Raw genomic sequence first — 27,712 nt, forward strand, 5'->3', positions numbered from 1 at the left:
AACATTGCTACAGAATGGTTCCCTAAAATTCACAATGTAACTCAGCCAGTCAAAGAAGGTGTCACCATCTCTGTTTTATTAATGAATCAAACAACGTGTAGAAAACAATCTACAGAAACGCATTTAAAATATTCCATTCCTCTCACCTTCCCGATAACTCTAAGATGTTTGACTGTAGGGAACCGGTAGCCATATTTCACAGTGATCCATTGGGAAGGACAGGGACAACTCTAGATCGCACTCCTGCAGTAGAAACTTTCTTATTGTCAATGAAACTGGCAAAGGGCAGCGACTCAGCTCAAATGCAGAGTTAATAATGCGAATAAATACAATCTATAACCTGCAACGTGAAGTAAATGTCCCTCAATAAAGCTGCACGGGCTGCCGGGATGCTGGATGAATCCCGCCGCGGGGGTTGGCGGGATATTGGAGGAGCTTTAGGCGCGCTGCCTGATGGGATAGTGGCAGTTGTCTCCAGGCGGGCGGCAATGATTGATTTGCGTGAGGCCTGAGGGAACGGGCTATTCAGAGGGAGAGAGTTGGAGATATACAAGATAACTTCGGTAAGTAGTGTGGAGTAGCGGCCCCCCAGAGCAGAAGTAGCTGTTAGAAGCGGGGTTACCGAGTATCTGTCATTCGGGGCAGCCGAAGACAGATATAAAATGAGAATCCGCTTGAGAGAGGGATTGGAGGGTGTGGGGTGGGGTTGGTGGAGAGGCACTGGAAGGGAGTGTTCGATTGAAAGAAGAACTCAAACCAAGGAAAGGAATACAAATACACAGGAGGGGAAAAAAGGAAATTCCATTGAATATTCGTTATCACTTCACGGTTATGTCATTAGCACAGCTATCAGGTTACAGACTTATCTGGTCCAAAGTGCTCATTGGATTGTTTCTATCAGTTTATTGTATTCTAAAGAGTCATCGTTGTGGTGTCCTGTTCCAGTGTTCTTTTCCAGGTTATCATAATTGCTGTGCAACTGTCTGATGGTTGGACATAACTTCCTGGAGGTTGCAGTCCACCCAAACACCATCAGATACAATTAACTGATCTGGTACCAAGCACTCTTCACGTTCTGTACTGATTAAAATATTCCTCTATTGCTACTTCTGATTGAAATGGGTTCTGCATGATGAAGATGTCTTTAAACATGAAAAGAGCATCATACCATTCAATAATAACTGTGTTAAAACCAAACTGGTGATTATCACACACTTTTAACATCCCTGAATATCTCCAATGTGTTTCATATAAAGTGTAGTAGTTTGAAAGTGCAAGATTTATTTTATAGGTAAAAAGATTGCCTGGAGGTGAAAGTACACAATTAGATACTCGTGATCCCCACCTCAAGAATAATCTTATTCCACACATTTTTCACTTCAAGGAACATTTTCTCCCTTGAAACATTTTCTGGCAACTTTTGAAGTGAAGGTTATGCAATCTAAACTCTAATTAATGGACAGATTACACATGATCGTGTGGACCTCCCATTGCTCTTGATTCTCTCTATTTAAATTTCAGAGTCAATATACTTTGCTGTAAATAAATTCAGTCCTATTTCTTCCATCCTCCATTTCTGTACTTAAGAACAGGGAAGATTACAACACAAGAACAGGACGTTCAGACCACAATGACTCTGCTAAGCATGAACCTTATTTAAACTCCATGTACTCCATATCCCGCCATTCCTTGCATGTTTATGTGCTTATCTAAAAGCCTTTGAAAGATCACTATCGTATTTGCTTGCACCACCCCATTGACAGTACACTTCAGGCACCCACTACTCTCTGTGTTTAACAATGTTAATCTTGTAGCTGTGCTCTCTGATATTTGACATTTCCACACTGGAATAAAAAGACTTCTGCTGTCTACCCTATATGCTTATAATTTTATGAACTCTGCTCAGCCTTCCCCAGTGGACACAAGTTTGTCCAACCTCTCCATATAACTAATTTTTCTGTGCATCCTCTCCCACCCCACAATCGGTCTGTAGAAGGGTCTGGACCTGAAATGTCACCTATCCACGTTCTCCAGAGATACTGCCTGACCTGCTGAGTTACTACAGCACTTTGTGTCCTTTTCTGTCTAATCCAGTCAGCTTTGAAGTTAATCTATTGTGCACTCTCTCCAAATCCTCCACATATTTCCTGCAATGGCACATTCTATCATTTTTGGTCAATTAGACATTTCCTTTCCAAGGAGAGGTGAAACCTGGAGCCAACCGAGCCTAGCCTTTTGATTCTATCTCTGTCAAGTTCAAACACATTATCTCATTGACCGTTGAGCTGAATGCACAAACTCTTTTTCTCCAATTTCTATATCACATGCACCCGACATTTACTCCAGTCCAATAAATTAATTTGAGAAGTTTTGCAAAATGAAACAATTTGTCTGAATGTTATTTGATGATCTACGGAGAGATACAGTAGTATGGAGAAACCGTTGCATATAACATTAAAATCCCAGTTAAATATAATGTGTATTCCTGCCTTTTAGAAGACTAAATTGTGTGATACTAAATGGCTATTAGATATAATGTCAAATATTAATCATTGTTGCCAAATTTTCATTGGGCAAGAAATGAAATATTTTATCACCAGTAGTCTTTACTGGATAGGTAATGTTAAAACTTAAATGCCTCGGAATGGTTCAAATGTGACTGGCTTCATGTTTTTATTCTATGGTTTCTCATATTATAAATTGAAATAAACTTTTACAAACAATTCTAAGAAGACAATTCCCATAATTCTCTACTCACTTAATTCTCTTTATTTGCTGGGTGAATGATGTGAAAACTTGTTGCTTTCTGATCAAGATACAGAACTAAAAAAAGGACTACCATCTCATGAAAAATATACAATCAATGCAGAACAATAACCAAGTTTGTGTCCTTGTTTTTCTTTAAAGTGCATTCTTTATGTGTAATTTAACTTTATTTATATTGCATTATTGTTTTAAAAGCTATGTCTGGATGGGACAAATGCCGGATGTAGTTGTATTAAGTGGATAATGGTATCTTTGGCATCAATTGGATCACAACAGAGTTTTGTTTATTATCAATTTCAGTCTGAAGAAGGGTCTCGACCCGAAATGTCACATGTTCCTTCACCCCATAGATGCTGCATATCCTGCTGAGTTTCACCAGCATTTTAGTCTACCTTCTACTCACTAGATGGTGGTCAGTCGAAGCATCCTAGTTTTACTTTTCCATCCAGTGTCAATGGTATTTTGAGTTGATGTAAACATTATTTCTAGCATATTATTTGTGCAGAGGAATGTATTGTTCTTTTACTTGTTAGATCTCTTCATAATCTTATCCCATTATTTTGGTGAATCCAGATGTGTACAATATTCAAATGATTATTAGTTCATCTTGAATTATCTTTGACCTTAACAAAAAAAAACTTGCATTCGTATGATTTGTGTTCACTTGCATTATGTACAAAGACTAATAGTTTAGGGTCTGTTCAAATTGTGAACATGTTGCTGGGAATTTGCTGGAGCAGGAATTTCTGTTGTCTTCCAATCTCATTACTTAGATAGAAGCATTCCAGATAAGGCAAGTGATTCACAAATACCAGACTTGTTCAACCCTGGTGTAAGGCTTAAAGTTGTAAATAAGGGACAGAAAACCCAATTAGGAGGTATAATTTTATACTTTGATTAGAACTACCATATATAGACCCGATAATTGGACTTTCATGTTGAAATGTTTGCTATATATAAACCAATTTGAAATCAAAGCATAGGACCCCCAACATCAGCTCAATCTTTATGAAGTGCCTGTTCTATTTCAATTGTAAAGATGGGAGGGGGATGGAGTGGTACTGATGTCTGTGAATATAACACTCAATTCCCATCGTGTTTCTTCTTTATATGGTATTGTACATCTTGATTTCTTACTCCATTTTTAAGCTTGCCTGTCTCTAATCTTTTTGCATACTCTGATATGCCATGATAAATCCAGTCTCTCTGATTTGTTACTTCTGCTCCATATAATCATACAAACTTAATCTGCATTCCACAGCAGAGCTGAGGATGCGATCTTCCTTTCATTTGTGCAGAACGTTTGAAGTACTGAACCTTTATTTTTGACAAAGCAAAGCCACATTTGTTTAATTCTTATAACTGTTGTCCCTTTACAGTTTTAGTGACATACACATTGTATAAATGTATCCATTGCATTGATTATTTATTTATAAATTATTATTCCATTAAAATGAGAAAATATATCAATAGCACAACATTAAAAAAGAACACTTTTAGAAATAACAACTTAGCTGCTGCAGCTTTACCGGCCCACTAACGCAATAACAAAAATATACAATCAATAACATAATAAATTATCAGTAATACTAAGTGACCAGATCATAATAGAATCAGGGGACACTCCTAGGATCAAAGGTCATAGCCTCCGAATTAAAGGATGTACCTTTACAAAGGAGATGAGGAGGAATATCTTTTGTCAGAGGGTGGTGAATCTGTGGAATTCATTGCCACAGATGCATGTGGAGACCAAGTCCTTGGGTATTTTTAAAGCGGGGAATGACAGGTTCTTGATTAGTAAGGGTGTCAAAGTTTATGGGAAGAAGGCAGAATGGGGTTCAGAAGGAACGATAGATCAGTCATGATTTAATGGCAGAGTAGACTCGATGGGCCACTGGCCTATTTCTGCTCCTATGACATGATCTTATGAATATATGCACTGACACACACTTATTAGCAGGTGACGTCCATGGAAAGGAAAGGTGTGGAGGAATATGCGCAAAATGTGGGAAATTTGGATTAGCTGGTAGGCATCTTGGTCAGCACGGGAGAGTTTATCTGAAAGACCCATTTCCATGCTGTAAATCTTTGACTGGCTGACTCTGAACCTCCCACTCCTATCACCAAGCCAATTGTGTTTTCATAGGCTATTCACTCTGGATCCCATATGTCAATGTAGACAACATCTGCAGCGTGTCAATCCTCTTGGTCATTTTAAAACACATTCAAATTTGTGAGACATAATTTCCCAAACAATAAGCAATGCTAACCCCAAGCAAACCTTGGATTTATATATTTAGTAATCATCAGCAAAAGTAATTTCTTCTTATAATGAGGGAAGATATTGATGAAGCAGTGGAAGGTAGCTGGGCCCATGATATTCCCTCAGAAACCTTTTGCAGTGATTGACTTCTACCTTTTATGTTATGTATGTCCTAGATGTATGTACGTTTTCCATTAATGCTCATGAATTTCAATTCGACGAGGATTCCTGATACCACCCCTGGTCACAATCAACAGTAGTCACTTTTGTGTCACATCTAGAATTTGGCTCTTGTGACCATATTTGGGTCAATATTATATATGGGTTTGGAACCTTTATGTCCCACATTACACAATTCTTGTCCTCCAGTGATAATAATTTGTGAAAGAACACTGCCCCTCATTGTCATATTTTGTGTTGATGGAGCTTTTCCAAATCTGGCCTATTATGGCACAAAGTTAGAACCATATAACAGAATGTAGACAATCCTCAAAGTGAAGGTAGTCGCCCTTAAGATTGTGGACATTCTTACCACTACTGTCATTGACATTCTCACCAACAACAGGTAGAAAGTTTAGATATATCAGGTAGGTTAATTATGATGTTAAGTATTTTTATGATGGCGATCAGCCGATTTTTGGGTGTTAAAGTAATTGAGCCAAACGGAATTAGTGTAGGAAAGTGGGGTTGAAGTATATGATCAACTGTGATCTTATTGAATGGCAGAATGGGTACAAGGGGCTGAATAACCTACTCCTGATTCTTGTGTTCTATTTATTTTAGGTTTGTGAGGCAGATTTTGAAAGGGTGATTGAGGTGGAAGCAACATTGCCATATTAGGATATGGTGTTTAGTTGTGGAGGAACTTGAAATCTTGTCTGCAGATAATCAGTTCAGGCTTTGAGTGATTAAGCTAACGGCTGAGTGAAGTTCAATGGGCCGCGACATCTGTTGGAAAAGATATTAAGCACGGGCAACGTTTGTTTTACTGAGCCAAATTAAATGATCCAAATTACTATTTGAATGAAAATATGTGAATTTTATCAGTGTCTTGACCAACCTTTGTCTCTTAATTAATGACACAAATTCCCATTATCTGGTTATAGGAAAATCAGTTGGATTAAATCGCATTTGTTTAATGCTAGGGGTCTGGCAGGTAAGGCCGTCAAACTCAGAGTGTGGATAGGTTGTGCGACTGGGACATTATTCTTATTATGGAAACCTGGCTAAGGGCGAGGCAGGACTGGTAACATTGTTTCAGGGTAGAGATGATACAGGTGGGGGAACATTGGCGTGTGGGGTGGGAGGTAAAAGAGGAGGAGGAATTGCTGAAGAAGGGAAGAGTCTCCACCCGAAACGTCACCAAGTCCTTATCTCCAGAAATACTGTCTGTCCCGCTAAGTTACTCCAGCTCTTTGTGTCCATCATTCGGAGGAATTGCTTTATTGATTAAGTAGAACCTTGTGGCAGAAGTCCAAGATGACATTAATGAACTATCAATCAGTGATGCTATATGGGTGGAACTGAGAAATAAAAAGTGGGTGATAAATTTGTTTGGATTGTACTGTAAGCCTCCAAATCATTAACAGGAATTTGAAGAACAGGTATGCCAGGAGGGAGTTGTGGAGGGAGAGTAGGAGAAATGGGTGTGCACCAGGTGGGGTGAGGGTGCATAGATAAGAGTGGGCAGGGAGAAAAAGATGGTGTGATACCTAAAATTGATAATTCATTTTTCATTCAATTGGATGGTGAGCTACACAAGCAGAATATGAGTCGCTGTTCCTCCAGTATGCATATGGCCTCATTCTGACAGTGGAGGAGGCCCAGGACAGAAAGGTTGGTATGGCATTGGGAAGGGGAGATAAAATATTTGGTGGTCCAGCAGGCCTTGGTGGACCAAGAGCGTGTTTTGTGAAACAGTCGCCTAGATGCTTGGTTTCGCTGATATAAAGGTAGCTATTCTGAGTATGTGGTGGACTAATCAGGAGGTGCACATGAACCTCTTTCTGACCTGCAAGGGTGGCGAGGGTCCCTGGAAGGCCATAGAGGTTTAGCAAGACAATCCAGTTTTCATCAGCCATGGTAATGCAGTGATGTTACTCAAGTGATACGAGTCAAGTTTAGGAGGATTGCATGCGGTAACGTGGAAGAACTTCCAAATGAATGAAGGCTGTGTAAGTAATCATGCTCTCCCTACATTTGGCTGTGAAGTGCCACCAATTAATGTTCTGCTATAAAAGTTCTGCCTTTGAAATCTCTATTGTCAAAGAGTTACATAGAAAAATAATTTGTCCATTAAATATGGTTATGCTAGAACATATTTTTGGGGATAATTTTGCTGTCGAATAATAAACTGATCGAGCTGTAACTGTTATTACTTTCATTCAAAAAGAAATTGAACTGGTTAGGTAGGTACTGTCAGAGTAAAGTTTTGATATCTATATCTCATGCATACATTTATAAGGATCATGAAATCTTACTCGGAAGAAACTTTTTTGTGCAGCTACCCTCTAATTTCATCAAACTTTTTTTTAGGCTCAGAGTTGTATTAGTATCTTCTTTCAGATAAGCTCATTAGTCTGGCGAAAAACTCAGAATCCAGATACTGTAGTTTTATCTTTTGCACTGATTACATGAGTGAGCCAGTGGGATTCAGATCAACTGAGCAGCTGTGTCAGGAATGAAGGGATCTTTAAGTGTCTGGAACATGGGAATAGTGAGTTTGGTATTCCAAAGAATGCAAGGAATCATGGGATTTGTCAAAGGTCGAACGCTCTGAATAAAAATCGAACGAAACGCTGCAGATTCAGTGAGTACAGTTTGGGCCCAATTTTTTTTGTCTTTTTTTCAGTGGGAGAAGGGGGGGGGGGGGGGGGAGTGACTTGCAAGTGCTCCCGGCCTGTCCATGGCCGACTGGAAACCGTCCGCAGACTCTCTGTGTGACCAGGACGACTCCAGCAGCAGCGGCTACAAGTCGCCCGTCTTCAAGCAGGGCCAGCGGCTGATCATCTTCAGCAGGATCTCGGTGTTGGATTGAGGGGAGGGTGGTTGAGATGGAGGGCTGCCTGCCAAACCGGCGGGATAGGCAGAGCCGAACTGGAGCCAGTGGCTGCAAGTCCGGGGCCGCCCTGCCGGCCCAGGGCCGCTCCGGACAGGGACGGGACCCTGGGGACAGGGATGGCCCAACAGCAACTCAAGAGCACCTGCAGCGACTGAGAGCCGACCCTGACTACAGACGAAATGCAAGCCTGCACACAATGCAGCACCACCGTTGCCGAGACTGTTTTATAGGTAGTGACCTATGACCTGGGCATGCACAGTCAGAATACCGAACTTGCTTATTCTGGGATGTTTGTATCATTGAGCCGGGCTGGTATTAGCTTTGTACAGGTCAGTAGTTGTCAAAACTCCAGAATCCTCTGCGCATTTTTCATTTTGGATATGACAGGTGCTTTGTGATGCACCGATTGCTCAGTGTAATAAAGAATATCTGAAAACTTTCTGGTGAGCCAGAAGATATCTCTATTATTACTAATACTCTCATCTTGACCACTTTCGGTCTACGTTGTAAATAAATTTGCGCAAATCGCTACCCAATATCGCAATAATTTTTTTCGCCGTCTTTCTCGCTGTTCTCCTCTACTTCAAGACTCCAAGTTTTGTTCCGATCGGTGAAATAATAGAAAAGTTATGAAGGTTTAAAAAAAATCGTGAGATCAATAGATTGGTCTTCTCGCCTGTCAGTCACCACAAAGGCAACGCCCCTTCCGGGGACCAGGAGAATAAAGCCCCGGATGCCGGTTATGAGTCAGTCAGCCCGCCCGGAAGAACGTGAGTGAGAGTTGAGTCCAGAATTGTGAGTCTATGTCGTGCTGAATGATCTGTGAGTCTACGCTGTGCTGAGTGAATTGTGAGCCCACCAGCCATGGCTCAGTCCAGAGGTCACGCTCATTCCGGAAGTCCCGCTGACTCCAGAGTCATGCTCATTCCGTAAGTCCCGCTTAGTCCAGAGTCGTGCTCATTCTCGAAGTCCACACACACACACACACACACACACACACACACACACACACACACACACACACACACACACACACACACACACACACACACACACACACACACACACACACACACACACACACACACACACCACACACACCACACACACCACACACACCACACACCCCACACACACACCACACACACACACACACACACACACCCACACACACACACACACACACACACAGAGAAAGGCTTGTATTCACTGCACTTTACAACTATGCAGGGGAATCTTTTTGAGCCATATAAAACAATAAAAGTTCTGCGCAACGTCGATGCAGGGAAAATCTTCCCATTCTTGGTCGAGTCCACACTCAGGGGAGGCCATTTAAGACTGACGTGACAAAAAAACTTTTTCACCCAGTCTCAATTTGTGAGTTGTGAATTTGTGGCATTCCCTGCCACAGAGGGCAGTGGAGGCCAAATCACTGGATGGATTTAAGAGAGAGTTAGATAGAGCTCTAGGGGCTAGTGGAATCAAGGGATATGGGGAGAAGGCAGGCACGGGTTATTGATGTAAGGTTAATGAAAAAAAGATGGTAAATCACTAGAAAAAGAGTCGCCGAAGACTTTCTAGTTGTGTAAAAAAAATAATCCGATTGTTTCTGGCCATTGTAGAACGAACCTTATTGTCATCACTTGTTGAGTTCCTGAATTTCTTGAATGTGAGAATTGATAGAAGTGCATATTTCCTTTTACAAAGGGTGTGTACTTGGGAATTCAGGGTCAGGATAATCTCTTGTTCTGTTTCTGATCACTCAATTTGGGTAGGAGAGTGTTCTATTTTCCTCATGCTTTTGATCTTTTATATCCATCATATCAAGGTTTCGGAGATGATGAGGATGAATATGAAGTATTGCATTTGAGTGGTATTGCATCAGTAGTCCTTGATTTGTTTGAAGATTTAACAGTTAAATACATGAACTACCAACATGTTGTCTGAAAGCATTTGTGCAATGTGTATTTAGTGAATGTAGTTAAGTCAGAAAGCCAGGTTTGAACCCTGTTGCTAAATCTTTAGTGAGGAAATTGGCTTTCTTATTAACTATTCTGGTACAGCGATGATATAACTTCTCCCAGATTTTGCACCATAATTAAGTGTTTGTTCTTGCTCCCAGAATATATATTAATATTTTTTGAGGAAAGTTTATTTATCTGTTTCAATATTAACTTGTGATGACGATGTGGTTCTATTTGTGACTCTAATTAGTTTTGGCTTGGGAGTGCATTTACCTGGTGACTTGGATGGCTTACAGGACCATTTTTTTGAGTGTTACGTGCTGATAATGTTGAGGTTGCTGATCTGTATTGTTAATGGCATGGATGTATTTTTTTCTTTAGGTCGTGAGCTGTGAAGTTAAATATCAGTATGTCAACAGAAAAGGCAAAGGTGAGTAACTTAATGGGGTGGCTTTATGATAGCATTCCATTACTGGAATGGTCCAGTAGTGGCCTCTTTCATTAAATTATTCTGTTTATTTAAAATAACTCTTGATATGAACATTCCTGAAAGATATTGCTGTATGATTTTTACAGATTTATTGTTTGTGTGTGTGTGTGTGTGTGTGTGTGTGTGTGTGTGTTTTGCAAGTTCTGAGCTTTATTATGTATTCATAGGTGTTAGCTTGTATGAATGGTGAGGCAGGTGAAGCCATTAAATAACCATTGTCAATGTAGTGAATGCCTACTATGTTCTGTTGTGCTGAAGCAAAGCAAGAATTTCATTGTCTAATCAGGGGCACATGACAATAAACCTACTTGAACTTGCACTTGTCCAGACTCGGTATTCATTGCACGTAAACAGAAGAAAGGATGTGCACTTTTTCTCATGGTTGAGGAATATATTTGTGGAGATGAGTGAGAGAGGAGAGATGGGGGATCCGATCATTAAACATTTGCTTTGAGGAGATAGGAATTTGTGTAAAAATTCTGACTTGTATGGAAAGTTAATAATAATATGAGTAATTAATTCAATAGCAATTAATTTGGCAGGATATGATGAATATTGAATTCTCAATTTCAGATCTGTATGTATTTTCCATTTGATTTACTTTCCAGTCAACTGGTCCATATAAATGATGTGAATAACTTGGATCACCTCATGATTCTTATGTAAATGAAATTGTTCCAACTATTAAGTATTTGATTTAGCTCGGTAGAACTGATCGAGTATTTGCAACTAGTTATTGAGTAGTATGAGAGGAGACCAGTTCATTGAGTGCAGTGATTATTGAAACATGAATCCTGATTTCCTGTATATTTGCAAATGTATATATATTCTTTGTTATCTATGCCCAACTCTGCCAAATATTTGTTGTAAAACTGGTGAATTTGGGCTTGCTAAACTATTAAAAATAAAATATGTGAAGATAACAGAATGAGATAAGGTTTGCCAAAACCTAAAATTATGACAGTACTTGTAAGAGGGGCGGCATGGTTCATAAAATCTGATATCTGGTACATATTTCGGTATGTTGCAGCAACATTTGTTCCATGTATTGTGCATGTAAGCATTACAATGGACTGTGCCTTTTCTTTCACCAGAATGCTGATGCAAACTGTTTTTTCTAACTCCCTGGAGATACAAATACATTTGTATGGAATCCGAATGAGTTGGATTCAGCTTTACCAGTGGAAGTTGGGTTCAGCTTTAACAGTGCAATGTGAGACTAGAGAAGCAATTCAGCTGGATGAAACTTTCTCTGCAGTGGAAGCGTTCTGCTTGACGAGCAGGTCATACCAGCACATGAAGTCTGTGCTGTAATGAAAATTGAAGTGTATTGCTTAGGGTAATTAAAATTTTTCGTAATATTGCCAAAAGTGGGTTATGACTTGATTACACAGGAGGATATAGTTGTAAGTCATGTTTTCCATTTTTCTCGCAAGGAGAAGGTCACTTGGCTTATTTAGTCTATGCCCACTATTAGAGCATTCGCATCAATCACATTCCTCCATTTATTTCAAATAAATTAATCTCTCCCACATGGTCAACAACTTCCTTCCTGATTCCCATTGTTCACCCAGTGCCTACCTTCCAGCACGTTTCTGGAATGGGGGAACTGGATACAGAATCGGTGTACTGATAGGAAAGGGTGGTTGGTGGTTAAAGTTTGCTTTTCGAGGTGTGTGACTTCCGGAGTACCTTGGGTTTTTGCTGGGCCTATTGCTGTTTGTCATCTACACCAAAAATTTGCATGAGAACATACAAGTCATAATTAGTAAGTTTGCAGATTACACTAAAATAGGTAGTACAGGTGCACAACCTTTTATCCGAAGATCCAAATAACGAAAAGCTCCGAAGAGCGGACATTTTGAAGGTCCTTGAAGAAAGGTCCTTGAAGACGTTCACCGAGGGCGGCCCGCAGAGATGACAGCGGAACCTCCGGTCGGTCCTCGAAGAAAGGAGAACTAAATCCCCATTCATAAAAGAGAAGGTGAGGGTATATTGCGCGGGAGGGTTAATAATTGACAATCTGCTGCTGCCTGCCCGCTGAGTTAAAAAGTTCCCACGGTAGACTCGCGATACACAGTGTATCATGAGTCTTGCGTGGGAACTTTTTAACTCAGCGGGCAGGCAGCAGCAGATTGTCGCTCCCTTCAGTTTCATCCCACCTACACCCCTCTGCTTCCCGGCCATGTGTGTGACCCCTTGCCTCCCCTCTCCAGCTCCCCGCCCATTGCACCGGTGCGGGGGCTTTGCACTGTCTTCACGTCGGCGATGCCAGCAGGTCAGTGCCAGTCACTGGAGACATCAGGACCAACGGGACACCGACCCCCAGGCCCACTGCAAGCACGGAGATCCCAGAGACCCACAGCCAGCAGCAGCCCAGCCCCGTTCCAACTCCAGAGGAAAACTGCAAACTGGCCGGAGACTTCAGGACCACCAGAAGCCGCTCCCCGATGGGCCGCTACGGCGACAAGTGGCAGTTCGCCCACAGCCCGAGCTGCGCCCCCTCATCGGGGCACCGACCCCCAGGCCCACTGCAAGCACGGAGATCCCAGATCAGCAACTCCAGCCCAGCCCCGCTCCAACTCCAGAGGAACACGCTCCCCGTAGGGGCAGAAGCTGATGGTGTGCAAGGTACGTCTTGTTCTTGGGGTGGCGGATGAGGGGGCGCAGCTCGGGCTGTGGGCGAACTGCCACTTGTCGCCGTAGCGGCCCATCGGGGAGCGGATTCCTCTGGAGTTGGAGGGGGAGGGGGGTATTGTGCTGTTTGATCGCCCCCTGCTATCCCAGGGACAGGGAGACACAGCGGCTTTTGAGACTGGTGGGCAATTGCTTCCAAAGTTCTGCCCACACAGTCAGTACACCTATCCTACACTGCATTTCATACAAACATTTATTCTGCAAGAAAAAACTACATTGAAGACTCAAACTCGCGACCTTGCGTATATGAGCCGAGCACTCTACCACTGAGCCAGCCGTTAAAATCTACGTTAAAAATCTTCCATTCCGAGGGGCCAAAAAATTCAGAATTACGAAAAGTGTCTGGTCCCAAGGCTTTCGGATAAAAGGTTGTGCACCTGTACTGTAACCAGTGAGGATGTTTATCCAGAATTACAGCAGCATCTTGATCAGCTGGGCAAGTGGGTTGAGAAAATCAGATAAATGTGAGATATTGCATGTTGGGAATACAAACCAGGACAGGACATTCACAGTGAATGGTAGAGCCTTGGGGAAAATGATAAGAGCAGAAGGATCTTGGAGTACGAGTACATTGTTGCCTGAAAAAGGCATCTCCGATAGTAAGATGGTGAAGAAGGCTTTTGGCACACTTGTCATCATCAGTCAAGGGATTGGTATAGAAGCTGGGATGTTATGTTACAGTTGTACAAATCTTTGGCGAAGTCACACAGGATATTGTATTCAATTTTGATCACCTTGCTATACGAACAAATGCATTAAGATGGAAACAATACAGAAAAGGTTTACAAGATAACAGGTAGGATGAATGCACAATCTTTTCCCAGGATAGGGGAATCAAGAATTACAGGGCACAGGTTTAAAGGGAGGAAAGATTTAATACAGTGCCCTCCATAATGTTTGGTACAAAGACCCGGCATTGTGAAGTTATTTATGGATGTGCCTGCTTATTTTGCATTTTTTCTGAGGGAAGTGGAATAAAGTGAAATATAGTAATTTTGTTTTTTTGCCAAAAAAGTTTCACAAGCTATTTGACACAATTTTCATCGTGTTTTGGTTCAGTATATAAGATCTTTATCTGTGGAATTTTTTTGGACAGGCACTCCCCAACATATATATAATGGGCGCCATTTGTACACTCGCACTTATACAATCAATTTTGTTTAGCCCACTGACGCCCACGTGATCTCTGCGTCGCAGCTCCCCCGCGGTCTCCACATCGACAGATGACATTTTGGGTTGGGACTGTCCCTCAGACTGATGTTGTAGGAGGGGAAAACTGTGTGGATTGGGAAAGCTTGGCAAGTGAGAGTGCACACTTGGTAAGGGGGTGTGATTAACAGTATGATTTAGTTAGTGACAGAGGCTGGAGGTGAAAAGAAGATAAAATGGTGTCAGATAAGGAAAGAAGAGGAGGTGTGAAATATAAAGCCGGAGGGATATGGATGGAAGGGGACATGGTGGAGAGGAACGAGATAAGAATAAAAAAGCAAATATGTGACTTGGACATGGGAAATGAGCAAACAGAGGAGAGGGAAGAAGCAGGGTTACTGGGTGGAAAATGGTGAGAGTGTCCACCGAGGGGCAGGAAAAAGTGGTGAGGTTCGGGGTGGGGGGGGGGGGGGGTAAACTTGAAATTGGAAAATTCATTGTTCATACTTTTGGGTTGTAAGCTACCCTAGTTGAAGGCTTACAGAATAACTCAATGGTTCGGTCTGAAGAAGGGTCTCGACCCCAAAACGTCACCCATTCCTTCTCTCCGGAGATGCTGCCAGACCCGCTGAGTTGCTCCAGCATTTTGTGTCTACCTTCAATTTAAACTGGCACCTGCAATTCTTTCCTACACATAACCCAATGGTGGGTTGAAATTATTCAATTTCAAAGAAAAAAGCTTTTCACTCACCATCTTGCAACAACCTAGTCACCCAGCTCTTTTCCCCTTCTCCGTATGCTTATCTCCCATCCCCATAATAAAGTAATGCAGGACCCTACTAGCACCATAGAGAAGACAGCTGAATTATTGCAACTTCTTTACCCCTCCTACAAACTGACATTAAATAAGTGATACCATCGAGTAGTTTGGTGTTTCTTATTGGGATTATGATTAGCTGATAATTAAATATATATTTGTTTATTTCAAATGCCAGAATGGAAATCTTTTGCACTGTTTGTACAGATGATGGTGTCCAATATGATAGTGGAAAATGGCTCCTTCCCCAACACATTCAGTTGCAATGGCAGTGGGTCGGCATAGATCATCTTAAGAACAGTGAAGACACAAGAAACACCAGATACTGGCATCTTGAGCAAAATACAAAGTGTTGGAGTATCTTGGTGGGTCAGACAGTATCTGTGGAGAGAATATCAATCACCCCTCCCATTCCCTCCACAGATACTGCCTGACCCGCTGAGTTACTCCAGCATTTTATTTTAAAAACAATAATGGGAAATCTAGGTCGGGGCGAGTGAATGTTTTTGGTGGCTTGCCAGTGGTTGTATGGTATGTATGTGTGTGAGTGCAAAAATGAAGGGGGATGCAGGGATGGAGAAATGCTTGTGGTGCAGTCCATCTTTCCCAGATTTCCATTATATTTTCTTCAGTAATCGCATAGCCTGGAATCCTTTTCTCTCTTGACAGTTTCCAGATGTTGCTGGTTATGTGGGATTTGCAAATCTGCCCAACCAGGTCCATAGGAAGTCCGTGAAGAAAGGATTTGAATTCACGTTGATGGTAGTTGGTAGGTTTTCTTGCCTTTTAGGTTACATATGGATGTGAGCTATTATAAAGCTTGTTAACTAAATTTCATTCTGTGATACTCAGTTCAACAAATTTTAAGGTAGACATTGGAAATTTATTTAAATGTATAAATGATCATTTATTAGGAGAGAAGACTTGTTATCTGTCTTTCAAATTGTTTGTAACTGTCATTCCAGTTAATCTTAATCCTCTTCTTGTTCTCACCGTAAGAAACAAGGTCCTCTATTAGTGTGGTCCTGATGGATGCCATCTCCAGGAAATTAAACCAATTTCACTTCTCCAGTTCTCCTCAGATTCTGTAATTTGTGCGGTTACCTTTTTTTCCCAGAATGAATTTTATTCATAACTTCCATGACTCAATTACGTTGCAATAGACTGGCAGTTCATATCATTAGGAGGCTGAGTGATTTTGTGAATAATCTTCCAAATTATGTCACATTCTTACATGTACAATTAAACAAAAATCTGACGATGGGTAGCGCACTGTTTATGAATTCTTATAAAACTATTTAAAATTGATTTTTGCATCTAATGCTAGTTAGTTTCAAAGACTAAATGAATGATTGTTTTGATAGCTGTTGAGCTGCTCTGTTCCAACTGTAGCATTTTTTGCTTGTAAATTGTTCTGAGTACAAATTGAAAATCACTCGTAGACCTTTGAATAAATGGCCTAGTGTAATTTGACAATTTTTCAAAATGTTTGTCAGGGTGATGTCATTTATTCCTGGCAGTGTTGTACATTCAATTAAATAAAACATATCTATCACGATAACATTTCCTGTTAATTGAAATTTCACAAAACAAAACATGTGAATCATGAAGATTTAAAAAAATTGTTTCCACGTCTCAAGTACATCCATTTATTTTTAGTTTGTGCACACTTCTTTAGCCGCACATCTCATTACTCTTATGATTTTATTTTCCTCTATTCCTCATTCCTCAGGTGAGTCTGGCCTTGGAAAGTCTACATTGATCAACAGCCTGTTCCTGACGGACCTCTATCCTGAACGCTATGTACCTGGGGCTGCAGGTGAATGAAATATGGGACATTTCCTAAAATATGGACTATCAGTAATGTACATATGACATCACAACAGCAATAAAGGTTATAGTGTTTTACCACAAATGTGCAATGCTTATTAATTGCTGACCTGCTGAATTTGTTTATCTATGCTAGGGTACAAGTTTAGATAACTTAATTGGCCTTGCGGAACAGCAAAGAAAGAAACAGCTACAAATATGCATTTTGAAATGTGTTTGCTACAGATATAATATGAGGCAGGCCGGAGACCCGGGTTCGATCCTGACTATGGGTGGTTGTCTGTACAGAGTTTGTATGTTCTCCCCTTGACCGCGTGGGTTTTCTCCGAGATATTCGGTTTCCTCCCACACTCCAAAGACGTGCAGGTTTGGAGGTTAATTGGCTTGGTACGTGTAAATTGTCCCTAGTGTGTGTAGGATAGTGTTAATGCATGGGGATCGCTGGTTAGTGCAGACTTGGTGGGCCAAAAGGCCTGTTTCCACGCTGTACCTCTAAACTAAAAGGCTTGGGGTGTGGGTCATAAGTGGCTGAATAATCAATAGAACTCCCAATTTATGTTCAAACAAAAAAAACATTTTTGAGTGACTTTGAGTTCCAAAACAATTGCACCCAGTAATAGTTAACTGCTTTAGGGAAAGGAAAGTGGAGAAGTGGACATTGGGGGGGATGACTAAAAATTAAAAACTGCAGCTGCAATACATTCGAAGCTGGTGTTTATTGTTCTGAAAATGTCGCCCTCTGTGTTTTGAGGTCAAGGCTCATGAGCTGTCTGTCATACTCAAATCCATTTGTTGAGTGTAATGTGATAGCTATAGTACTGGTTATCAAAACTACTTCATGTGTTTGGAGTTAATGTGCTTTTTCCAAAATATCATTGTTTTTCTCAGATAATTTGATAACATCCCACAGTTGAGGCATAGCAAGGTGCTATCGAGTTTAACTAAATATTTATGTTGGACTCCTTTCCTTTGCATCTCTTTTAAAATCTAACTCTCTCTCCCCCCCCCCCCCCCCCCCCACTCCCCTCCAAAAACGAACACATCTCTAATAGATAATAAATCATTGAGTTGGATGAGAATAATATGTGACAGTCCATGGAAAAATGATTGCTATGTGTATCGAATTGTGTAAAGATTCTGGCTCAATTCTGATAAATTATGGCCCTAAGCTCATTTTCTAATGACCTCCACTTATTTCGAAGTTGTCCAGTTGCAGTTCCTTAAATAGTCACACAAAATTTATTTCAGGTCGTAAAGTTTTATATTTTGCAAACATTGTACTGGAAGCGACATGTCCAGTGATAAATACACTTATCACATGAGATTAAAGGGCTTTTCTCATTCATCTCATATAAAATTAACCATAAGATTGATACTTTTCAGGAGCGAGCGACTAACCTTGTTCAACCAATTCTTTGTTGAACAGTAAACTGATCGCTTGTCCACAGTAGATAGATTTGTGAAATTGGTCAGAGTTCATGACTGGAGGCCATTCACCGTGCGGATTGTAATAGAAAAGAATCAATTCAAGACAGTGGACTTCAATTGTTAATAGTTCTGTTTGTTTACAAAAAAACATCAGTATCTGAAAGCCAGCTGAAAGCTAGTGAGAATAAATGTCTTCCTCTGGAATATGAGGAAACATGAGCAAAAAAACAGAAAACTTCAAAAATCGATATATAGGTTAAAAATGTTGCTGGTTGCAAAGAGAAAATGGGTTGGATTAATAACTTTATGAATATGGATATAGTCAAAATGTGGGTTTAAAAATGTGATAATTTTATAGGGATTTAGTGACAGTTCCTGTGAACTTGACTGACACAGTGATATAACTGTACACAACTGTTTGCAACTTGTGCACCTCAAATATCAATGTATATTTTTCTATTAAAATCCTAAGTTTCAACCCAAGCCTGAAAGAAATCATTGGCTGTTTTGAAGATTGTCCAATAATATATTTGGAATTGGAAGAGGTTGTAAAACAAATTGGTCAACTTAGAAACATAGAAAATAGGTGCAGGAGTAGGCCATTCGGCCCTTCGAGCCTGCACCGCCATTCAATATGATCATGGCTGATCATCCAAATCAGTATCCTGTACCTGCTTTCTCTCCATACCCCCTGATCCCTTTAGCCACAAGGGCCACATCTAACTCCCTCTTAAATATAGCCAATTAACTGGCCTCAACTACCTTCTGTGGCAGAGAGTTCGAGAGATTCACCACTCTCTGTGTGAAAAATGTTTTTCTCATCTCGGTCCTAAAGGATTTCCCCTTTATCCTTAAACTGTGACCCCTTGTCCTGGACTTCCCCAACATCGGGAACAATCTTCCTGCATCTAACCTGTCCAACCGCTTAAGAATTTTGTAAGTTTCTATAAGATCCCCCCTCAATCTTCTAAATTCTAGCGAGTACAAGCCGAGTCTATCCAGTCTTTCTTCATATGAAAGTCCTGACATCCCAGGAATCAGTCTGGTGAACCTTCTCTGCATTCCCTCTATGGCAAGAATTAACTTAGTGTTAACTATTCTTTTCACAGAAAAGATTGAAAGAACTGTCCAAATTGAAGCCTCAACAGTTGAAATTGAGGAGCGGGGAGTCAAGCTACGCTTAACGGTTGTGGATACCCCAGGATATGGTGATGCTATTAACAGTCAGGATTGGTACGTTTCTAATTACTTACGTAAAGCAGTATCTGTGAACTATTTTCTTGTAGTTCCTCAAATGTGGAATCTTCACTCAATTGATTTTAATTAGTGCTGGAGTTGGTGCCAGCTGCTGTGCACAGGAATTACATTGTGGAATTCTTAACCAATTGTGGTTTAATTAAATTGTGTTGTGAATTAACTAAGAATTAACTGTTATTTCAGTTCGTGTGTGTTTTTGTTTGTTTTGAAACTATGGGCATCGCGAGAATTAGACGACGATCAGTTTAAGATTGAATGTTTAATTTGCTAATAAAAATTTTACTGGAGAGTACCGGTAATTTAAAATCAATGTTATGATGGTGTAAAATGTTATTTTGTTACATTTTATTGTAAACTTTTCCAAAACTAGAATAGTGCCATTGCAGAGATGAAATCTAACAAAGGAAATTGGTGAAAGTCCAGATAAATGTCAATTTAATCTTTTGTACAGTTTCCTCTGGAAAAATTAGCCAAGAAGAAAGTGTTGCAATCCAATGCTTACAATCAATGCATTTCTTCTTAAGGAGTTGCCTGTTTTTCTTTCATTGGGTTGAGTCGAGATTTTCTGCCTTTAGTGTATTAATTGGTGCCACTTTGGTTGCTAAGGAAATCCTAAGCTCATTACGGGAAAGTTAAAGATGAGGGCATTTTAAATCTCCTTATTCTAATTTTGTTTCCTTGTGCTTTGAATTTCAATTAATTTTAATTTCAAAGTAGACTTTATTCAAGTAATAAATACATGCAACACCGGTACCGTGCAAAAAATTTCATCCGACATTCACGGAGACTGTACAAATTTTCAATACTGTTTATACAAATTTATCCCCCACCCTTGCCACTCATGTGGCCCACTGGTGTGGAATCCCTTCCTTTATTTTTGAGGGGTGACTCCACCACACCCTACCCCCCCATGTCCAGCAGCGGAAGGACCTTGGAATGTGGTCCTCCCCTACCGAGCCTTGGCGTTGGCTGCACCAAGCGTCAGTGTGTCTGTCAGCATGTACTCCTGTAGTCTTCAGCCCATGGGCAACATTCCCGGACGGACATCTCGCTCCGTTGGGAGGTCAACAAAGCTCAGGCAGACCAAAGAGCGTCTTTCACAGAGGTGATGACCTTCCAGCAGCACTCGATGTCACTCTCTGAATGTGTCCCTGGGAACAGTCCGTAAATCACAGAGTCGCCTGTGACTGAGCTGTTCGGAATAAACCGTGATAGGGACCCTTGCAAACCTCTCCAGACTTGCTTTGCAAATCCACACTCTGCAAAGGGGTGGGCAACCGTCTCCTCTCCATAGCAACAGTCCCGAGGGCAGTGTGCGCTGGTGGTGAGGTTCTGACGGTGCAGGAAGAATCTGACTGGGAGGGCTCCCCTCACCACCAGCCAAACCAGGTCTTGGTGCTTGTTGGTGAGCTGTGGCGACGTTGGGCATGCTTTTCCCCCCCCCCCATTGTCTGCCATCTTGTGTATTGTGGCCCGTCGCACCCGGTCCATCCTCGAACCCCAGATGAACATTAAGATGGCCCGGGTGATCCCTGAGGCGTAAGAGGGAGGAACAGGCCCCCCTTGCACCAAGTACAGCAGCCCTGAGAGTACCTCGCACATGATGAACATTTGTTGTGGTTTCATTTGTGTTTGCTCCCCGTTTTGCCCATTCCAAATCTGAGCTTTCTGTCCTGGGCCTCCTCTATTGTCAGAGTGTGGTCCAGCGCAAATTGGAGGAACAGCACCTCATATTTCGCTTGGGCCTCACTCTTGGTTCAAGCGGTATGAACATTGACTTCTCTACCTTCAGATAGCCCTTGCTTTCGCTCTCCTTCCCCATCCCAGTTCTCCAACTAGTCTTACTGTCTCCGCCTACCTTCTATCTTTGTCTCGCCCCCTCCCCTGACATCAGACTGAAGAAGGGTCTCGACCCGAAACATCGCCCATTCCTTCTCTCCATAGATGCTGCCTCACCTCACTGAGTTCCTCCAGCATTTTGTGTTTGCCTTCCATTTAACCAGCATCTGCAGTTCTTTCTTACACATAATCAAATGGAATGATTTGGCAAAACTATGAATGCATCGTATCTACTGAATTGCAGGAATGCTGCACAGGAAATCCATTGCAATTTTGAAAAAGAAGGGGACTATCATTTATGAACTGCGATGTTGGCCAGTTTTGTAGGTGGAGATTTGTTTAGACAAAGTTCATTGCTGGACATAAACGGGGGGATGGGGGGAGAGATGAAGATGTATGTTTTAATAGCATCACTACCTACCATTATTGATTTTTTTATTAGTTGTTTTTTCCAGTATTGGCTTTGTAACTGGGTGTAAATATGTTGAACCATTAGAATTATCAAATGCATATTTATGTACATTGCAAATAGAACAAGCTTATAATTGGTTTCTGCAGACTAAACATGTCTCCGAAACCTCACTGGAAATCCCTGCAAGCTGACAGTTTGTGTCTATTTACAATAACTCACTCTGAACCCCCACAGCATTAAGTGCTTTTGCCCCTTGCCAAGCAGATTTCCATCCTGGCTGACCAAGGGTGTTGGTCCCTGTCACTCACACAGCTAACCTGCTGTATGGAGGATCCAACATCCTTGATAGACATAGAACCACTATCCTGAGGTGAGGCAACATCTCCCTGAGCTGTAGGGATAGGTTGGGCAGGCTAGCACTTTATACCTTGGAGCTCAGGAGGATGGGGGATGGGAGGAGGCAGTTATAGAGTTGTATAAGATCATGGGTAGGGTCGGGTAAATGCACAGTCTGTTACCCAGTTACCCAGAATAGGGGAATCAAGAACCAGTAAGAGGGGAAAGATTTAATAGGAACCTGAGGGACAACTTCTTCCACATACGGTATAAGGAACGATCTCTCAGTGGAGGTATTTGAGGCAGGTACTATTACAGCATTTAGAATGCAATTGGAAAGGTTTAGAGAGATATGGGCGAAACGGCAGCAAGTCGGACGAGTGTAGATGGAGAAACTTTGTCGGCATGGAAAGATTGGGTTGAAGGGCCTGTTTCCATACTGTATGACTAATCCAAATATTTCAATTATTCAGGATAACAAAGAAAATGACAAGTGACTTTTACCAGTGAATTCAGTGTAATATGATTTAAATGATCACTTCATGAATTTTCACTGAAGGCAAGGCATATTTACAGCAAAGTATGTTTCAGTCATTGACCTGAAACATAAACTCTTTCTGTCTCCATAGACGCTGTCTGACCTACAGAGGCTAGAATTTTCTGAATTCTATCAGAAAGGCAGCACTTGAAGCCTTTGGAATGAAAATTAATTATTGATTTAAATGTATTAAAAAATGCAAGTCCTGTACTTAGCAATACTTGCGATGACTGATGCAGTCCAAGGATAAAAGTCGGCAACAACATTCACCCAGCAAAGATTTGTGAATAATAAATTATATTACTTTCCAGTTAATCTTACGTTGATGGTTTTCGTTGGGGTACTTGATGGGGGGGTTTAGTACCTTACTTGATGTCTCAACATCTTGAAATTCCCTTGATTGCACTTGGCTTGTCAGTTTGGATTATTTAGTTTAAAATAAATGTGTAATTTTGCACTTTGGTCACACAGTTCATTTAATAGCAGTGAGTTGGGGAAAAAATGTGAAAATAAAGATAGCCATGTCAGTTTCACTGCTGAACGATACAGTTGATCCGTTGAAAAGACAAATTAATGCAGGGATAGTGACAGATAATACAGTGCATGTGGCCAGCAGTAGTGCAGAAACTCTGGGATGCACCGTGCAGCTCACATTTGAAGGCTGCACGGGTCTGAAGAAGGGTTTCGGCCCGAAACGTCGCCTATTTCCTTCGCTCCATAGATGCTGCTGCACCCGCTGAGTTTCCCCAGCAATTTTGTGTACCTAGCTCACATTTGAAGTTTGGTTCACTCAACATCAATTGGAAATGGAGAAATGGCTAGGAATACTGATTAACCTCCACCTCATGATCTAGCTACAGCCCATCGTGTGGGGAAAGGATCAGAAACTTTCAGCTCTCTCTGAAATAACCATTGTTACTTGCGTGAGCTCTGTGATGCCTTGCCTCATTAATTGAAACAATTCCAGTTCAGCTTTCAGAGACCGTGCGGGTTTAATTGCTGAATATCTGCAGAAACACTATATTAATTGTCCTTTGAATAATGAATCTGTATTCCCTGCTTGTGCAAAATAATAATTGCCTAATGTAAATTATAGTCTTGTTTTTATTCTTTCATAATTAAGGATTAGTACAGCTGTCAGAAGTTCTGGGGAGAAAGCATGAGAATGGGGTTAGGAGAGAGAGAGATCAGCCATGATTGAATGGCAGAGTAGACTTGATGGGCCGAATGGCTTAATTCTACTATTCCTTATGATAGTGCATAAACTGTGTGTTCAGCACATTTACTCTGTGAAATTTGATGAGTATAACATTCAAAGTCTGAACAAAGGTTCTGTTTGTGTCCATTCCCACCACAGGTGCTGCCTGGCATGTTGACTTCCTCTACTGTTTTTTAAACTCTAAAAGTTAGTGTGTAGAAGGTTATGGATATGCCCTTTCAAGCTTGAACTTCTTGGGAAGTGGGAAGACCATTTTGAGCTAGGGAACACCTCCAGGAAATAGTGGTTAGAGAACAACCATTATTCAGTTATGGGAGCATTTTGAGATTGAACAAAGGGATTTTACAAATACATTCCTTTGACACTGGGTCAAAGTCAAGCAACCCTCTACCACAATGCATCATTGGAAAACCCACAATGTAGCAGCTCAAGACAGCTTACCAATACCTTCTCAAGAGACGTAACGATGTAGTGGTTCCTCTTATCAATGGACAATTAAGGACTGCAGAGTTCTGACAATAAGGTGAAGATTGGATTTATTTGTCAATTGCATTCAATTCATTTATATCATGTAAGATATGCTGACTTTGATTGAGGTTCATTTTAAAGTAGCCTGCCTTGTTGTAATTGGGAAGAAGCACGTTGAAGTGACTGGTATTACAGAATCCAGTGCACAAGGACTTTAATTGTTGTGACACTTGGCTTACATTCACACGTGTAGATATTGGAGAATTATTTTAAAATACTGTGTTGAGTAAGAGCGCTGGAGACAAAGAATTCAGTGTATAAGGGAATTGGAATGTACACCTGCTGCATAATTATTTCCAATTTAAAAAAAAAATCCACTTTCAAATAATATATCACCTATATCGCTACATTTTTTCAGTGCTGTCTTTATTTATATATATATAATATTTATAATTATTGCAGTTGTTTTCTTGCTGGTTGTTATTCCCTAGATACATTTCATTTTCTCTACAGATTAATTTCCTGGTGTCTTTCTTCTTTTCCCAGTTGTCATGAGAAGTTAGAGGAAACATAGTGCAGGATAGTGATGTATTTTCCTTTCCTCTATTCATATCAATAAAACACTGATTTGTTGGAAATATGTTTTTGAAATTTGCTCTTCCAACAACGATCAGTGAATTGGATCTTAATCCAGAGCAGCTGCAGTGACATTGCTTCTTCCACCCAGTTCACAGAGAAGGTTTAATCTAGGATCATCCAAGGCATCAGTCTCGAGCTGTCTGTCTTGCATTTCTCCTAACACTGAAGCTGTACAGCTAGTAAGTAATGTGTTTTGGGATTGGGTGTGTTTGAATTGGCTCCCAGAATGTTTTAAAAATGTGACCTCCATCCCACAAAAAATGATCAAAGGGGCCTCAGGATGCAGGTGGCTCCTCCCCTTGGTGTTTTTAATGGCATTAGTCCAGTGCAGCTCAAAGTGGTGGGTCAGTTAGCTCTGCAAATTTAATTTTAATTTTAAAATAGATTGTCCCTCTGCTCCATTCTTTCCTTAAAACATTGATTTTTGTTGAGATTTACTTTCACAAATGCTGGAGATTCTCCAGAACATTCCCTGAGTGGCCAGCATTTACCGGTGAACCTTGGCAGAACATGTGATCTGGTTGATAGATGGAAAGAGATTCACATTTGAACTTAATCAAGCTGTTGTGCAAAATGCACTTGCGTTACACTCCCCCAAGTATGGGTCATGGAATGGTGAGATTATTTGATATCATCCACATTTCATGATACATAGTACATGTTTCTCAATAAATGTTTAAAAAAAAACCGAACATAACACAGGAGAAATGATCTAACCATTTGATTGAAAAAGTATAGAAATATTGGGTTAGAAGAAAAAGCTTATAAATGAACAGTGAGGATTGGTAGAGAAACCAGCAAAAGATTGACTTGAAAAGGTAGGAGAAAATAGAACGAGAAAGCTACTGGAAGATAAAAACAGACTAAGATCTATAAGTATCTAATAAGAAAGAGAGTAGCACAAGTAAAAGTTCCTTAAAAGCTGTGACAGTAGAATTAGTAACAAGGAATCAAGAAAAGGAGAAATGTTGGATAATATTTAGAATAGTACAATATACGAGAAACATTCTAAATAACCAAGGAATGAATGAGCGAGGATGAAGACAATGAATGACACCATTACTACCGAGTAACATCACCTGGGACTAACAACTGACATTTCCTCTGGAGCTGAAAGTCTTTCTGCACGGTTTCTAAAAAAAGCAGACGCAGGAATAGCAGGTGGTTGTCATCTTCCAAAATTTCCTTGAGCCTGGAAAGATTTCAGCAAATTGGAAAACAGCAAATGTAACAGATTCATTAAAGAAACGAGGAAAACATAAAGGAGGGAGCTAAAGGTGACAGCCGAGCAGCAATATTGCAAAAAAGATGGAATCCATTATTAAAGATGTATTAACAGTAGCTAGAGCACATTGTAAGTAGGCAGCATAACTTTATGAAAGGAACATTTTATTTTACCAATTTGTAAGGATCTTTGAGGACTTAACTAGTGAAACAGATAAAGGGCAACTAACAGAGACAAGGAACTACAGATGCTGGATCTGTATAGAATACAAAATACTGACGTAACTCAGCGGGACAGGCAACATCTCTGGAGAACATGGATAGGCGATGTTTCTGGTCAGGAACCCTTTTTCAGACTAGGGGGCAACTAACAACTGTTGTCTATTTTGGATTTCCAAAAAGCCATTTGACAAAATGCTACATAAAAGGTTCTACACAAGGTTTATGGAGTTAAAGCAATTATCTTAGTATGGATAGAGGACTGTTTAGCGGACAGAATACAGGGCAGGGATAAAAGTATCATGTTAAAATTCTTTATTTAAAAAAAAAAAATATATTTGTTTATTTTATTAGAAGTTAATACAGTACAAAACAATACAGTGGCACCTAATTTTAGGTGCCAACTATGTCATACCGTAATCCATTCTATGTACAACCTCTAGTTTTATGTTATGAGAAGGAAGTAAGCAAGACAAGAAAAAGAAAACAATAGAAAGTGGAAAAATAGATAGTAGAGAGTAGAAAAACGTGAAGTGTGTATATAAAAAATAAAAAAATAAAATAAAAAATAAAAAGTGGAATGTAGAAATAGAAGAGAAGGCCCCTTAAAAGAGAATTTTTCAAATCTATATTCGGAGATGTTGATCTATCCACGTCATGAACTGAAATCAGCAATCCTTATGGTACCGCTGCATCACATGATTCCAAAAAGTCGATGAAAGGAGACCAACTCCTTAAGAATTGGTCATATTTATCTATTAGTCGGAGTCTCATTTCTTCAAGGCGTGCTATGTCCATCATATTCCTAATCCACATTTTAACAGTTGGTATGGTTGTATTTTTCCAAAATTTAAATATCAATTTCTTTCCAATTATTAACCCATAATTAAAAAAAACATTTTGGTCTTTATTTAAATTGGTATCTTCTCCTATTATTCCAAATATAATCCATTCCATTTTGGGTTCTATTCTTGACTTGAAGAGCTTTGTAAATATATCAAATATATCACTCCAAAATTTATTCAACTTTGTACATCCTACAAATGAATGTGTTATATTAGCGTTTTGAAACAAACATTTATCGCATCTGGGAGAG

General features: G+C 40.4%; 1 protein-coding gene across 2 annotated transcripts in view; it reads left to right on the forward strand.

Moving 5' to 3' along the window:
• Positions 1 to 430: 430 nt before the first annotated feature.
• Positions 431 to 27,712, forward strand: part of LOC116987498 (septin-2) — a 93,720-nt gene continuing 66,438 nt past the window's right edge. Inside the window, exons 1-5 of one of the 2 annotated variants that reach the window (XM_033043564.1) lie at positions 431 to 563; positions 10,436 to 10,484; positions 15,877 to 15,976; positions 16,940 to 17,026; positions 19,575 to 19,698. In XM_033043564.1, the coding sequence (XP_032899455.1) occupies positions 10,464 to 10,484; positions 15,877 to 15,976; positions 16,940 to 17,026; positions 19,575 to 19,698 (332 nt within the window). In that variant the 5' untranslated portion in view covers positions 431 to 563; positions 10,436 to 10,463. Of the gene's footprint in view, positions 564 to 10,435; positions 10,485 to 15,876; positions 15,977 to 16,939; positions 17,027 to 19,574; positions 19,699 to 25,926; positions 25,959 to 27,712 lie in introns of those variants that run through there. The other variant, XM_033043565.1, reaches the window with a different exon arrangement.

Source organism: Amblyraja radiata, chromosome 25 (assembly GCF_010909765.2).
Source record: "Amblyraja radiata isolate CabotCenter1 chromosome 25, sAmbRad1.1.pri, whole genome shotgun sequence".
NCBI lineage: Eukaryota > Metazoa > Chordata > Chondrichthyes > Rajiformes > Rajidae > Amblyraja > Amblyraja radiata.